Source organism: Equus asinus, chromosome 21 (assembly GCF_041296235.1).
Source record: "Equus asinus isolate D_3611 breed Donkey chromosome 21, EquAss-T2T_v2, whole genome shotgun sequence".
Lineage (NCBI taxonomy): Eukaryota > Metazoa > Chordata > Mammalia > Perissodactyla > Equidae > Equus > Equus asinus.
Window position 1 is genome coordinate 29051813 of NC_091810.1, and position 16040 is coordinate 29067852.

General features: G+C 41.7%; 1 protein-coding gene across 1 annotated transcript in view; it reads right to left on the reverse strand.

Annotated features, from left to right (window-relative positions):
• Positions 1-1188: 1188 nt before the first annotated feature.
• The window catches only part of GXYLT2 (glucoside xylosyltransferase 2), an 84471-nt gene continuing 69619 nt past the window's right edge, over positions 1189-16040 (reverse strand). Inside the window, exons 6-7 of the mRNA XM_044754885.2 lie at positions 9616-9788; positions 1189-5956 (exon numbers count right to left, since the gene is read on the reverse strand). Coding sequence (XP_044610820.2) covers positions 5774-5956; positions 9616-9788 — 356 coding nt within the window. The 3' untranslated portion in view covers positions 1189-5773. The remainder of the gene's footprint in view (positions 5957-9615; positions 9789-16040) is intronic.

The following is a 16040-nucleotide window of genomic DNA, read 5'->3' on the forward strand; positions in this document are numbered from 1 at the left end:
GTGTGTGAGCAAAAGGTCTTGATTGGGAAGCAAACACACAGGATTGCAGTGAGAATGGTAAAACTAGCGAAGCCAGAGATTCTCAAACTTTTCTACCTACGTTCATCTAAAAAGACAGCAGGCAGAACCCCAGCACGTGGACCCTCTGGTAAGTAAACATCTGACACCATGGCAGACTACTAAGTTGCCATTCCTTCAATCTGACAATCTTTAAAAATCCATTAGGCATTTATTTGGTGATGGTAGGGGGCCTCAGACAAAGATCTTTTAAAATTTTGAAATTCCATGTTTTTGTGTTTATTCCTCACAACAATCTATGAGGAGGGTCACCATCAGCCCTGTTCTGGTAGGTGGGAAGTCTGAAGTGCAAAGAGGGTCAACAAGGTTGTCCCGAACATGGATGGACCTTGAGGCTATTATGCTAAGCGAAATACGTCAGACGGAGAAAGACAGACACCGTATGATTTCACTCATATGTGGAAGATAAACAAACAAACAAAGAAACATATAGATAAGGAGAACAGATTAGTGGTTACCAGAGGGGAAGAGAGTAGGGGGAGGGCTAAAAGGGTAAGGGGGCACATATGTATGCTGACGGATACAGAATATTGATGGTGAACACGATGCAGCCTATACAGAAGCTGATATATAATAATGCATACTTGAAATTTACACAGTCTTATAAGCCAATATGACCTCAATAAAATAATTCTAAAAAATAAGGCTGTCTGGGTCACACAGTCAGAAAATGGCAAAAGTAGGGTTTAAACTCAAATTTATCTAAATGTAGTGACTGAATCCTCACTACATCTCACATAATAATCTGATGTGGGTTCCCAGTTATTCCAGAAAACCATATCCAAATACCTTAGCATTTTAAAATATAAGGAGGAAACTCAGTAAATGAACTGAGTACCTTGTGCTTATGTGAAAAAGAGAGTAGGGATCAGGGAAAAAACCTTTATATGGATTCAAAACTCTTGGTATGGTTCAGGTAGTTTTGGTAAGTGTATGAGGTGACAAGTCAGGTTCAATTTTGCTAAATAAAGGGTAGGAATGTGGAGAACTAATTTCCACATTCTCTAAATTCCCTCATACTATCTCAAACATAAAACACCATCAAAACCAAATAGCATAATTTACAGAATGACATTTTTATAAATAAGGCACATTTTTAATGATTTTTAAAATTAAGCAAAGTAGTTGCTAAACCAAACATTTCTTTACTAGTTGGAAGGATTTAACTATTACCACTTAACATTATTAATTTTAAAACTTGCAATCTTATACAGGAAAGGAAGCACTTTCAAAATAACACCAAAAGACGTATCTTTTTTAAAAGCTTTTAATAAAAAAAAGGAAAACAGGAGACGGCATTTAAAAAGACAAGACAGTAATTAAATCATAATATTTATGTTGAATTTTCTGTAATAATTCCTTTTCTTTGGAGTATTCTTTTTCACACTCATTTCTTCCCAAAGAAAAATTACTAAAAAAAAGTTTTCCAACATAAAAAATGCATTCAGGGTCTCCTCGGGAGCTATAAACAATGGGTGCACTTTTCAGTGACAACACAAACACGTAAAACTGATGAAGCAGAAATTGCACCTGATTCTTACATGTTTATGCATAGGGTGATACAAACACAAGTGCTTTATCTTGAAGACTCAAGAGAATATTTCCAGTTCTGACTTGTGAAGAGCACAGACTCGGATAAATTTCTCTATGTGTTTGCCAGAGGAATCTTATCAGCTTGAAATACCAGCACCGCAACTGTGAAACGGTTTGACCCAAGGTTTCGCTACCTCTAATTCTTCAGGTCACAGAGCACGTTGAATGCTGGCTCCTTCTTTAAAAAGCACGTGGGGGGTGTGTGTGTTTCTATGTGTGTGTTGTGGTTTTCCTTTTTATTTTTGGAAACTTCTTATCATAAAGATTCGATCTAAGGGTTAGAACTTAGGTCTGCCCGCACAGGGATTCTCAAATTCTGTCACCCTGCCACTAATGCCGAGCCTCTTGGTACCACTCAGAAGTTAACATCAAAGACAGGAAGGCAAAGGCAAAAGTGAAAAAGAAGATGGAAAAGTAGGAGAGAAACAGAAAAACATAAGAAAGCTTGCTTACCGTACTATTAAATAAAGATATAATGATTTGTACTCCCATGGAATTAAACATATTTCTGAATTCAACATATTTCTAAATTCAGTCATGAAATCATGTTCCTTTTAACTTATCCAACATGTGCAATTTACCTTTTTTGTATAAAATCAGGCAATATTTATACATAATCTGAATTTGTATAAATGTTGTCCTGTCTTCAGGGTGGGTTTGAGTGATCAGTTCACTACTGGATCACTATTTTGTGACTGTGAACAAGGTTTTGTATGGTTTGCTTGTTTTATGAACGCGATAATTGTGAGAAGATAAATACTCTCAAACCTCTATGAATCCATATAAATATCCATTTCAATAATAAACTCAGTAAAAGTCACAACTTGCAATGGAAGCACTAAATATGTAATAGAAATTTCAAATAAATAGTAGAGCTTGGAGCATTATGCCCTAAATGCTAAATTGTCATTCTGGAAGTTGAAGGAAAACACAAATAGATTTTCTAGCCAGTTAATTTTTTAAATATTCGAATTTTCAACATAAGTCACAATTTCTGGGATTTACAATGGAAAAAAAAAACTCAGTGAGGGGCTGGCCCGGTGGCGCATCCGTTAAGTGCACACGTTCTGCTTCGGCGGCCCGGGGTTCACCGATTCAGATCTCTGGTGCGGGCACGGGATCAGGCGGCAAGCCATGCTGTGGTAGGCATCCCACATATAAAGTAGAGGAAGATGGGCACGGATGTTAGCTCAGGGCCAGTCTTCCTCAGAAAAAAGAGGAGAATTGGCAGATGTTAGCTCAGGGCTAATCTTCCTCAGGGGGAAAAAAAACCCCAGAAAACCTCAGCGAGAAAATATTGTCTGTATTTCTAGTGATCCTGCTATTGAAAGTCTCATCTCAATGTATATAAAAACACTGTCACATTCTGCTATTAGAAAGTGTCCTTTCATTCTCCAATGGAAGTCTGTAGTTCTATGTATTAAACGAAATTTTAAAGGAAATGAGAGGAGGAGAGGAGAGGACAGGAGAAGGCAGACAACCAGTCTCATGCTCTTCCCATATACATTCAACGTGGCAGATGGGGCAACACAACCTTTGGCAAACTTCAGACCACAGACTGAATGTTTTAGGAGTCCACGGAACTAAAATTTGTGGTTCTCAGATTTAAAGGTGCTAATATAGTAGTTTTCTGGAAATTATCAAAGGCAGAGAAAATACTGCCTCATGGTAACATCCTAAGTATAGAAAATAATAAGCACACTCAGGCAGCAGGGATTGGAAGAGCAAATTTCCTCTAAATTCTCCACCAAACTCACCTAAAATTTCAGGATACAGTGATGGAATTCCAAGGCAGAACACCACACCAAATTCTAAGGTTCCACATTCTCAGAATGCATCATTCTAGAATGTTCTAGAGTTCTATCACAGACCTTTGCTGGAAATCCTATTCTGCGTGTTCAGACCAGAACCAATAGTTGAGATTGTATGTAAACCTGGCTCTCATAAAAGAGAAGTCATTGCTGTATTCAGTCTTTACAGCAGATTTTTTTGTGGGACTCCCCAAAGGAGGAAAGGAACTTCTTCCGGTCTGTGAGCCATCACTAAATGAGTGACATTTGTGGAGTTTACTGGCTATGCTGAGAAAACCAGAATAGAAGTCAGGGAATCATGTTCACATCCTGGCTCTTTCACTAAAACCCTAGTTGTAGGTATGTAGGATGCATTTTCCCCCGTTCAAAAGACAATCCCAAAATTGTCTCATATCCTTTAGATATAAAATAGTAAATGACGTCACCTCTGGTGGGGAAATGAGGAAACATAAAATACAACAGCAAAGATAGGAGTTTCACATCATATTGGTAGTTTCCTTAACAAAAATAACAAACCACAGGCCACCCAACTGATCAAAAGGAAAGTATGAGTTATTACCCTAACATTTTATATTTAAATTTCTTACTACCAGAACAGTGCTCCACACCAATATTGATTGATATCTATACATTTCTTTGTAGTGCTGAGATTTGCATATATTTTTTCAGGGTAAGACTTTTTCTGCTAATATAGAATCTATAATATCCTACTGGATCCCAATATACAGGATACCATATTTGCATTAACAAAATATTTTTCATTTGATACTTACAGGTCACCGTCTATCTAGGATGAAAACTATTTAATATTTTTGTTTCCAAAAATTTCTCTGTAAAACAGGATGCATCTTAAATATGCCTGTATGTCTTATAGAACAGCAATTACAGTGGCTATGTTTGTTTCTCTGTGTTACAACTTCTTTATTTGCCCAATGAAGATGATACATGCCCCTGCTAAGTTCACTAGGCTGTTGCAAACATTACGGAGATCGTTGCTACGTAAGTTTTTGAGATAAATAAAGCATTATGCTAAATGCCCTTCTGCTGATACCAGCTACGTGAGCACCCAGGGATTAAGTCAGATCCCTCTGGGGAACACAATATAGAACTTCCTCTTCTGTAGCTAGGTGATAAGACGTGCCTGGCTCCTTGGCTAACAGCTGGGCAACCCTAGAGAAGGAAAAAACACTAGAGTCCTTTCTAAGGCTGGTAGGAAGTTGAATTTTCTCGCCAAGAGAATTGGCTGAACTATTTATTGTGTACACATTCAGTTCGAACTTGGCCTTTAACTTCCACCTATTGCCCAAGAGTTTAAAGAAGAGAGAAGGCCACACCTACTGATGATGTAAGACAGACAATGTTTTTGTCTGTGGGCAAACACAAAATCATATCTCTGCCAAACACACTCCTTAGGTTTAATACAATTATTGAATTTGCTGTCAGAAGTTATGACTGCATAGACATTTCTTATGATTTAGTCTTCCACAGATCTAAACAATTTTTCTTAAAAAAACTCCCCTGGACATGCTTCATCCTTTACCACTGCCCGATTGGCTGAGATCTGAATGCTTTTCCCAGATGTAGTTTAAATAAAGTGCTTTAAACGGAATCATCTGTCTAACTTTTCAGTCTCCTACATAAAAATCTCAGCATAGGGGCCAGCTTTTACTCAGACTGCCTGTTTTAGACGTGTTACAATGGAATAGACAACAAGCAAACAAATACAAAAGTGGGGGGGGGCGGAAAGGTTGGAAGGAACTACGTTAAAATAACAATGTTTTTCACTGGTTGGTAGGATTACGGCTAATGTAATCTTGATTTTGGTCCAATGACCTATATTCTCTACAATTTTTAAAAATTTGCGAATTTGTTTTTACAACAAGCACGTATTACTTTTACAACAAGGGTATGGGGAGCCGATTGCATAGACAGAGTCTCAGGAATACTAGATAAATATACCACGTCAGATGCCACTGACATTGTTTCAGACACTTAACAGGAATTGGAAAGCTCACAAAAGTTCCTTTTCATAGCTAGCTCAACCTGCTTGAATAATGTTAAATGAGTAATAATACAATTTTTAAAAAAACATAGAGACAAATAGCATCTTAGAAAAAATTAAAGCGTATTTCCTTTCAGGAGCAACTAATTAGCAACATTTAACAAGGCTTTTTAAACTCAATTGTCATAGAGCACCATTAAATATTCACACAAAAGAGATCCAGGCGGCTCAAAGATGAATATTTCCTCGTTCATGAGATGCCTAATTGACTCGCAACCATATGAAATATTCAGTGCATCTGGTTGGGGCCGACACGGATGATGACGTGCTTCTCATAAGCCCTTTTCATTGTTTTCTCAATTTGCTTCAGAAATACCTGTGGGATTCGTCCACATAGAGTATGCACAGTCTCCAGAAACTTCAGCTGAAGAGGGTAATACATAGATTGAAAGAGATTGTCTTGAAAGGGAAACTGAAAGATGATTGAAAAAAAAGAAAGAAAAAGTTTAGTTTAGTGACTGAAATGCCATTTAAAATGCAAATAACTTTTACTAAGAATTGAAACAGGGAGTTACTGCTTAGCTGGTATAGGTTTGCATGTTTTTAGACACAGTGGAAAGGACCTTGGAGTTCTGAGGTGCCAGTCCTGACTCAACCCCAGGCAATCTTTTCCCTCTCTGGGCCTCAGTTTCTTTACCTCTAAACAAAAGATGCCTTATTTGGATCCTTCAAGTTCTTAAATTCTAAAAGCAAAGTATATCTCTAAGGATAGAATATTCTAGAATGTTCTTGCGGATTAGAAGCAAGACTCATGTAGATACTTGAAATCTACTACAATAAATTACTGAATTTTTCATATTTTTTGCCTATCAATCTTAATGAAGAAACTTTAGGGTATGTCTACAGTAATCTCATGAAGTCCGGAGTTAGCAATTACTAGTGAAATTTATCATCAATGAACTTTATTTTAATAATTCAGGTACCAAACACTAGATGTTGGTTTTTTCCCACTTAATATTGGGCTTTTTAAATTAATTAATTTTTTTTTCAGGAAGATTAGCCCTGAGCTAACTGCTGACAATCCTCCTCTTTTTACTGAAGAAGACTGGCCCTGAGCTAACATCCATGCCCATCTTCCTCTTCTTTATATGTGGGATGCCTACCACAGCATGGCGTGCCAAGCAGTGCCATGTCTGCACCTGGGATCTGAATCGGCGAACCCTGGGCCGCCAAAGCAGAACGTGCAAACTTAACTGCTGCGCGACCAGGCCGGTCTTGGGCTTTTTTAAAAAAAATTCTCTTGTTTTCCCAAGGAATGTTTCCATGAGCAGTATTTTCCAAAATAAATCTTTCGGACCACTCACTTATGAGCGTGTGTCCAAGTTTTATTACAATCTTGTAGAAAGGGTAAAGGCCTCTAGTGGGTCTAGTCAAAGCTTCATTGTTGGCAAGGACATTTTATACAAAAAGATTACAGAAAAAAGGAAGAAAAGATTGGTGAAAGGTCAGTATACTCTTGCCTGACAGCAGGGTGGGTGGGCGTCTGGTTTCCTAGAACAAGTCTTAATCCCTTTAAAGTTCATCAGAAATATTATCTAAGTATGTTTATCAGAAATGTGAATTTCTTCCCAGAAGGAGATTATGCATTATGTAATGCAAAAAGGTTCTGTCCATGTTTGGGATACTTTTTCCTTCACAGCACAATTTAGACCATTGACAAACTCCTTTTCAGCAAAACAACTTCCACCAATTATTGAGCACCACCACATGTCAGGTGCGGTCGTCAAAATTCAAAGATCATCATTTTGTTGAATTCTCACAATGCTTTTATGAGGTAGATAATATTATCTCCATTTCACAGATGAGAAAACTGAGGCCCAGTAAGGTTAGAGCACAGATTTAATGACATTACCAGAAAGTGACAAAACTGGGACCTGAACCCAGGTCCGTGGATCCCCAAAGCCAAACCCTGACCCACCACACTGTGGTGCACAGCGCTGTGGAAAGTGGGGGAGCACATCTTTCATGATGGAGTCTGTCTATATTTACTCACCTTTCAGGATGGGGTAGTGACATTTCTGATGGAAATGCTTGAATAAAACCTGTCTTTTTAGACTCATCTGAGGAACATCATTGAGCGCCTTAGGCAGGATCACCTATGAAACATTACTTGGTCCTCTTTCTGATCCCCCAGAAGACAAACAAGACGTGTTGTAACTCAAGAACCACAGTTACTCAATTCCACACCAGGGCCAACAGATCCCGAGAGAAACCCGAGAGTGGCTCTGATGCACATATATCTGCTGCATACTTCTTTAACTTCCATTTGTACCCCTGAATGGGTTTGCCCCTGGAGTCAGTGTTTGAATATCTAAATGTGATGATATCACTAAGTACAGAACAAATTTTCAGTGCAATTAACTCACCTGGCCTTTGAAAACCAACAGCAGGAAACGCCGAAGAGAAGTGTTAGCTCATGGGCATGCTGAACACCTTCCCTGCACAGAGGACAACTCTGGGAATTCCAGGGTTGGAATTCTCTGGGATTCTCCTTAGCAAAATGCACACTTTCATACATGCCAAAATATGTTACTATGTCACAGGATTCACCCCTACTTCTTGTCACAGCCCCTTCATGAAACCACGAGGGTCCCCAGCTCCTTAGGAAGAAAACCTCTAATAAAATCTACATACTTTACGTCAGGGGGTGGCAAACTTTTGCTGTAAATTGCTAAATAATAAACATTTTAGACTTTGTGGGCCACACAGTCTGTCACAGCTCCTCATCTCTGCCGCTGTAGCATGAAAGCAGCCACAGACAACGCATAAATGAATGGCTGCCGCTGTGTCTCAATACGACTTCATTTATGAATGCTGAAATTTGAATTTCATATAATTTTCTCATGTCATGAAATACTCCTTTTCATTTTTTCCCAATTTTTTTAAAAAAACATTCTTAGTCCACACGTCTTAGGAAAACAGGCAGCAAACCAGATTTGGCCCAAGTTTGCATCCCTACTCTCTATCTTGGAATTACCAGTTCAAAGGGAAATCTCTGGAAGTGCCTGCTGCTGGTTCTCCCCTGCAATGTCAAGGTCAAAGGCACCATGGAAGGCAGTGTTTCCCAGAGGGAACGCAAGGGTACTGGTGGCCAGGACTTGACATGATTCCAGGTGATGAGCCACAAAGTAAGATTCTTTCGACCTTCCCATTTACTGCAAGAAGAGAGTCACGTGTGTTTTTAACTCCTCCTAACACTTGCTAACCAATCTCTTCAAGGTAGTAAGATGGCCTCAGACCTGAGGAGTCCAGCTCCAGGCCAAAAGCCTAAGTGTGATCTTTCAGACTCAACCAAAGGCAATTATAAGGCTGTGTGGCATGCCCCTGGGGGAAGCTGCCCTCCCCACATCGGACTTGGCGCACAAGTAGAGAGCTCTAGTTTTCTTGAGGGAGTCGCAGTAGAGGACTCAGGCCCCCATCTGGGCCCACCAAGCTCATACACATATCTGCATTCCCAGTCCAGGCACCTGCATTTGGAGGCCTCCTGGCAGTGGTGGGGGTGGGGGGTATTTTCCACTCCTCCCACCTTCCCTTTTCCTTCCCCGGCCCTTGGCCCATGGTCCATAAAGCTGCTGGAGCCTTTTGTCCCTGCCTCTGTGCTACATCCACTTGACCTTCGCCCAGGACCCTTTGGCGGAGATAAGTGGAACTAGGCAGAGAGGGTGGGGGTGGCGAGGGTGGAGTTGGCCACCAGGCAACACACTTAGCTTGAGCTGAATAATATAATTTTATTCTTATCGTATTATCTTCACCCTAACTCATTAACCTCTATCATGGCAAATGGCACAGGGTTTCTCTTTCTGATATGAAATTTCCTCCTTAAGTCAAATTGTTTAAAGAAAAAAAAAATGAGTGATTTACTGTCTTGCAAATATTACATAAAGAGTGGGTAAAGTATAGTAATAGGGGACAAGCGGATATAGTGAGCTAGAGTGATGGAGGACGGGAAAAGTGTCTAACTCAGTGCTCTGGGGAATTATCTGGCCTTCAAAGGGACTGGTGATCGAAGCACCTGGACTGCTTCATGCTGATAAGCACGTGTCTGCTGAATGGGGGCAAGAACACACTTACATCCCGTATTGCTTCATACAGCGCTTTGAAAGTTGGCTGTTTATCGTCATGGTAGACGCCTCGGTTCCCATGCAGAACAGACACACCTTCACGCTCAGCTTCTTTGCAGTTGCTTCCGTACATGCAGTGATCCGGACGGTAGTTCCACTGACAGGGGAACACATAGAGACACTCTAGTGGTGACAAGAGAAAGACATGTGTCCACAGTCAGTGCCAGCTCTCCTCTGCACGCCCGGTGATTAAACCAAGATTTGCATGAACTGCATACTGCACGTGATTTAAATGCACACGAGTGTGACGGTGACTCATAGACCAAATTTCACCACATTTGTCAATACTCTGAGATCAGGAACTGAAAGGGCACACATTAGGGATGTTGTAGGTTTCATCCTAAAAAGGAGGGCAGTACAGTGTCGGGGACAAGGAGGCAAACAAGGGCAGCAGCAGCCTGGGTCTGAATCCCGTTCTTTCACTCAAAAACAGTGCACCCTAGGTCCAGCGACTCACCCTGCCTGTGCTTCAGTTCCCTCGGCTGTAAGATGGGATATCAGGACTCCCCTCTTATCTTGATGATTAAAATTTTAAAAACACATGTCAAATGCTTAGCAGAGTGCCAAGCACACAGTGGTGGCCAATGGTGTTGGCAATTATAATCAACTCTCTGGAAAGGTTTTGTGAAATGGACAGTCTTGAAAAATAGGAGTCAAGATCGAAGCAAAGGTTCCTGTTTGGATCAAAAACCGACCAACCAACAAACACAAAACAAGCAAAAATCTACAACAACAAAGGGAAAAACCCAAAGAAAAAAGTAAAACAAAAAAAGTCCCTGTGCCAAGGTGACTACTACATACACTGTGAGGGAGCGTGTGCACACGTGTACTTGTGTGTGTTTGCATCTCTTCCACAGTGGCTCTTAGCAGGGGCGATGTTACCCCTGCCCGGGCCACTTGGCAATGTTTGGAGGGAGACGTTGGTTGTCCTCCATGGGGGAGGCTGCTACTGTCATCTGGTGGGTAGAGACCAGGGATGTTCTAAACATCCCACAATGAACGGGACAACTCACACAACAGCGTAGTGCCAAGCTCGAGAAACTCTGCTCTAATCCTGTTGGACTCAGAAAATTCCCTCTTGGTGACTAGGATTATTAAATTAGCAATAAGTTCATGACCCCTGAGCTTTCTGGCTCCTCACCTTGATGCCTTTAAGGGCCAGGGCTAGAGCAGGGATCAAAGCTCTCTGCAAATGAGAAAGGCCCTGTGTGAGAGCACAGAAGGGTTCGAGCAAATGAATTACCACTGTCAGAAAAATAACTCAGAGATGTACTTGTTGGTTGGGTTGATGGCACTCGCTTCTCATGGAAAGGACCATAGCTTAGAGGTTACTTACAGAAAGCTTCAAGATGCAAAGCCAAGGATGAAGAGATCATCATACATCCCCTCTGGCAGACCGTGTATAATATTTCTACTGCTCAGTCTTTACAGGTCACTGTGACATCCCAGCACCCTCTATCAAATTCTAATTGTTCACAACACACAATGAAATTTTCCTTTTCTCGGGGGAACTCCATTCCACCACGATGTTTCTCTTACTTGCATTCATCTCTACACTTGCACATACGTAATCCATAGCTGGGACAGAGCAGCGCTCATCCTGAAGTCACACTATCTAGATTGGAAGCCCCACTCCTCTACTGGCCATGTGACTTTTCTGCCCATAAGTGCAGAGGGTGGATGTGAGGATTATATGAGTGAAAATATCTAAAAGTGCTATTGTACTGTGCCTGACCCCAGTCCAGTTGCTGCCTTCTGTAACTCCATGGGTCACATCACTCATTTATGACACCTGCCTGGGCATCTGCATTTGCAGTCCTGGCTTAAGCACCTGTTAATGTTCCCTGTTGAATGAACTGCTGGAGAAACCATCTCTGTTTTTGTAAACACACTGATTTTGTAAATCAACAAATATTGATTGAGTGCCTGTAGATAAAGCAAAGCCTGGTTTCTGCCTTCATGGAGTTTAAGATTGGTGATGAAGGCTGTTGCCTCTTCCCGAGTCGTGTAGGACCCCCTTACAAAAGGAAACATTTTTTTCTCTTTGCAGCCTCCTTAGAGGACTGAGTCCAGTGAGGCACTCTAAGGCAGAAGATGAAATAGAAGGGCTTTGGAATCAGAAAGACGTAGGTTCAAAGTTGGCCTCTATCATCTCCTAGTTCTGTAGTCTTGGTGAGTTACTGAAACCTTTGACCTCAATTTAGAAGCACTAAAGAGAAGCTAAATTACCCAGGTTTGAAGCCCAGCTTTACCACGTGTTAGCCATGACCTAACAGCAGAATGACTAAGAGAGCAAGCTCTGGAGTCACCTCGCTGGGTGTGAATACAGAACTCTGCCATAGTTGCATGAGCTCAAGCAAATTACATAATTTTTCTGGGCCTCAGTTTCAACATCTGTAAGAGGGAAGAGAATTGTAAATATCACTTATCCAATAGGATTTCGGGGAGTGTTAAATGAGATCATATACGCAAGTCCTTGGAACAGTGCCTGGTACACAGAAAGCACACAATAAACGTAAGCTGTAACGATTGCTATTACCATTGTTATTGTTATAACAAGGATTACTGCATGAGGTTATTGGAAGGGTAAAACAAGATAACTTAAATTGAACAAGGCTAGCATAGTTCCTGACACAGTACACTAGTGATAAATGTTTTACTCCAATGCCTTCTAGACACGCAGGTGGCCAGTCATTCTTAACCTTTTATGGGTCACAGATCTCTCTGAGAATCTAATGAAAGCTTGAAACCCTGTCTTTGGAAAATTCAGCTGGGAGTATTTGCTTACAAGTTTTGGGGTTTATAGATAAGATCAGCTAAGAACCCCAGCTGTTGAACGTCAAACGTGAAATTGGATTCCAGACAGAATTCAATTCATATCTTTATACTCCCTTCAGAATTTTCCAGAGGAAGAAATGCAAAATACATCGAGCATATAATTGAAACAAGTTTTTGTTCACCACACTATTGCAAGGCATTGGTGTCACTGGATGAAAAGATGCTGCTCCTGCCGTCAGGGAATTTATACTCTTGTAAGAGAGGATATATTGTTGTCACAGTGAACATGTTTTATCAGCATTCATAGAAAGGAGGGCATTTTGGTAAAGTTTCACTGAAACTCAGACTTAGAGTAAGGATGGATTTTGACAGTGAGACACAGAGGCCTGGAAGAGCATTCACGGAAGAAAAAATGGCCTGATCACGGTGAAATGTTTGGAAATCAGAGTGTGTTTTAGGAGAGATAAGCCATTTAATTTTGCTGGGGCAAATTCGATCTCTTCAAAAGGGTAAGATAATGGTAAAAAGCTCTTATGTAAGTAGACTGCTTTGATCTAAAATATTCAAAAAATGTAAATCTATATTAGGTTGCACATAACCAACTTTGATTCTAGCTTGTGAAGCTAAAAAAAAAAAAAAAGAATTTTTTCTTTGGAAAAAGATGGGGTGGCTCATCAAGCCAGAAGTAAAGCTGAACTGGGGCAGGAAGTGGGGCAGCTCGTGCGATCTGTGGGGTGGGGACTCAGTTTTTCAACTTTGCTGCTACGATCAACCAGCCTTACTGTCTCTTCTTGGATTCCCAGCCTCAGGTTCCCAGGAGATGTCTGACTGGTTTAGCAGGAGGCAGAGGTGGGCAGGGCTCTAAGACTGCATGCAAGGGAGGGGAAGAGTAATTCCCCTGAGAAAATGGGAGCGCTGGGAAATCAAGAGTGGGCAGTTAAAACGACAGATGTGTTAGCATGGGTCACACTTTGATATCTCCGTTTGCTTAATAAGGGAAGGAGGAGAAGGAGAGAGGCTAACCTAGCATCACGGGCTGAGCTTAGGGTGGAAAAACCTGTGTGGATCAGCTGATGAACATGTAGCATGGACTAATGATGGTTACCTGGCACAGGATCAAAACCTATTCCAAAATGGATCTATTTTAAGCAAGATTATCAGGGCTGTCAAAATCTGACGTTTAAAAATGATAGCATGGTGAAACATTCAGGTTATTTTCCCACTGCTGAGGAACTAATACAGTCAATGGTTCTAAAATTCCTGGTCCCTAAAGCCTCAAACCAATGCAATTTATTAAAAAGCTTTTTTCCAAGCCAATCTCTCTTCAAACCCTGGGTCTTTGCTACTTTTCTCTCAGTTTTACATAGATAAGGAAGGTCATTAACTGATTATCTACAGTCTGAAATCCCTTAGTGATTCTTTCTGGAGTCTACATTTATTTCCAGAGCTTTCTAACTGTTGGTAAAGCACTGTGTGAACTGATTGCTCCTTACATTTCTGATAATTTCATACTCTTGAGGTCTCTAAGATTATGGAATAGCTCATGTCTGATCATTTTAACTTCATGGAGAAACAGGCTTGCTACTCCTTCGGCACACTGTATCAACAGAACGGAAGGTGTTTGATGGCACTATTAATAGTTTTTGTTTCTTTTGTTTTTATAATGTCTCATTCTGGAGCTGAGCTTTCCCAGCTTCTTTCTTCCTCCAGAAATGCACCTGGTTCCAGAAAAGGGCAATGAATTCTTCCAAAAAGACTTACTTCCCTGATCCCACAGTCTAAAGAAGCAATCCCCTCCCTCCAGCCTTGACAGTTTCTTTCTCAACTCATTTGTTTCCTTCTCAGCATTTATCGCATTTTCTGATTTTGAACGGCTAGTTGCTATTCTTTGGAAGTCTACCTTTTCCGAAAAAAGGGAGGCTTCATGAAAATACGACTTCTGCCTGTTCTGTCTGCTGCCATATCCCCAGTGCCTAGCCCCGTGGCTGGCACGTGACAGGTGCTAAAAAATATCTGCTGAATGAAGGAGTGAATGAACCCTTCTACCCTCCTCCACCAGGTGCATCTTTCTCCTTTCTCTTGCTTTTTCCCTCCACTTCCCTGTCCTCTCCCCTTCCTTGCGGTGGTATTTCTCTTCTACTTACTTCCTCTTTCACTCCGTTCTCTTAATTCCATTCATTCAAACAACCAATGCTTCTGAAGACGAACTCCATTTAGGGCACCTGGCCTCGCACTGTAAGCGCTCAATGGAAGACATCACATAGACACACCCCTTCTCACAAGGAACCTACAATCTTCATTCTTGCACTTTACATCAGAGCTCACAAACCTCCAAGACTCCCAAAGAAGCGATTTGTCACAGTTTTCTAGAACAGTCCTAACACCAAACACCTGGGTCTGTCAACCCCACAGCATGCTCATAACTGTCAGTTGCTGGGTGCTTTTGGTGGAGTGAGTATATAACGTGGTTGCACGCTCAAGGGCAGAGCTCCAGTGATCCCGGGCAGGATGAGAACAAGGCTCTGATGGGGCCACTGGAAAGGCTTGTTCCATGTGACTATGTGTCCTGCTCCCTGTGGCCCCAGCAAACCCTCCTGACTCCCTAGTGCCATGTTCAACTCACAGACGATCTATGGATATTCCATGGGCATTTCAGCTCTTCTCTCCCCGGGGTCAGAACCCTACTGCTTCTACTCTGGCTGGATGCCCCGTCTTATCATTTATACTTGGCTGGTTTCATTTCCTTCCCTGCCCACAGCCCACTCTTCTAGAAATTGCCCCTGAAGAAGAGACAGACCCAGGCGGTCATGTTTGAGAGAGGAAAATGCCACACGACCTTACTCCTCTGACCCCTGCTGACCAGAAAGCGGGTGGTCTCCGTATCCAAAGAGAAGTGATTCATAGCTGGGCTGGGAATCAATTCACAGGCTGGGCCAGGCCAGCCCAGGCCAGGCCAGGCCAATCTCTCTCTTGTTTTCTTCAAGAATTTTAATTAGGAAACATAGGAAACCTATCAGCATTGCTATGAGCTTGTAAGGTTGTGTTGACCTGGGGTTGGGCCATGTGCAAACAGAGAATGCTGTCTGAGAGAGAGAACGGAATCAGATGGCCATGGAGAGAAACAAAGATGACAGAGACCACGGGGCCTCTGGCAGATGGAGAAATCAGCTTTGGTACTTAACAGCTTCCCAGTGCTAGTTCTCACGAGGTCTGGCATGATCCGATCCATGTGTCCAGGGTACTGCCCCCTGGTCCCTTACCTAGCTGTCTGAGTGGAGTTCTATTCCCTGCCACCTACGCACACTAACGAAAGCACATCTTCCTACACAGGGTTCTCTTTGGCCCTTGTCAAATTTACCCTTTCTACAGTGCTGTTCTCTTGACTCAAACTCGCCTGTAAAGATGTGAGCTCAGTCTTCCAGCCCTTGAAGAAGCTGCCTTGGCTCACCTGCCAGGAAATGTCCTGTGGGATGAGCTACCTGCATGCTCCCCATGGGCTTTCGCTGTCTCCACTTAAGTCAGTCTATTACCCAGTACTGCAATTACACACCCACAGGCATTTACTACCTAATTATAGCAAGAGTTTGAAAACACTTT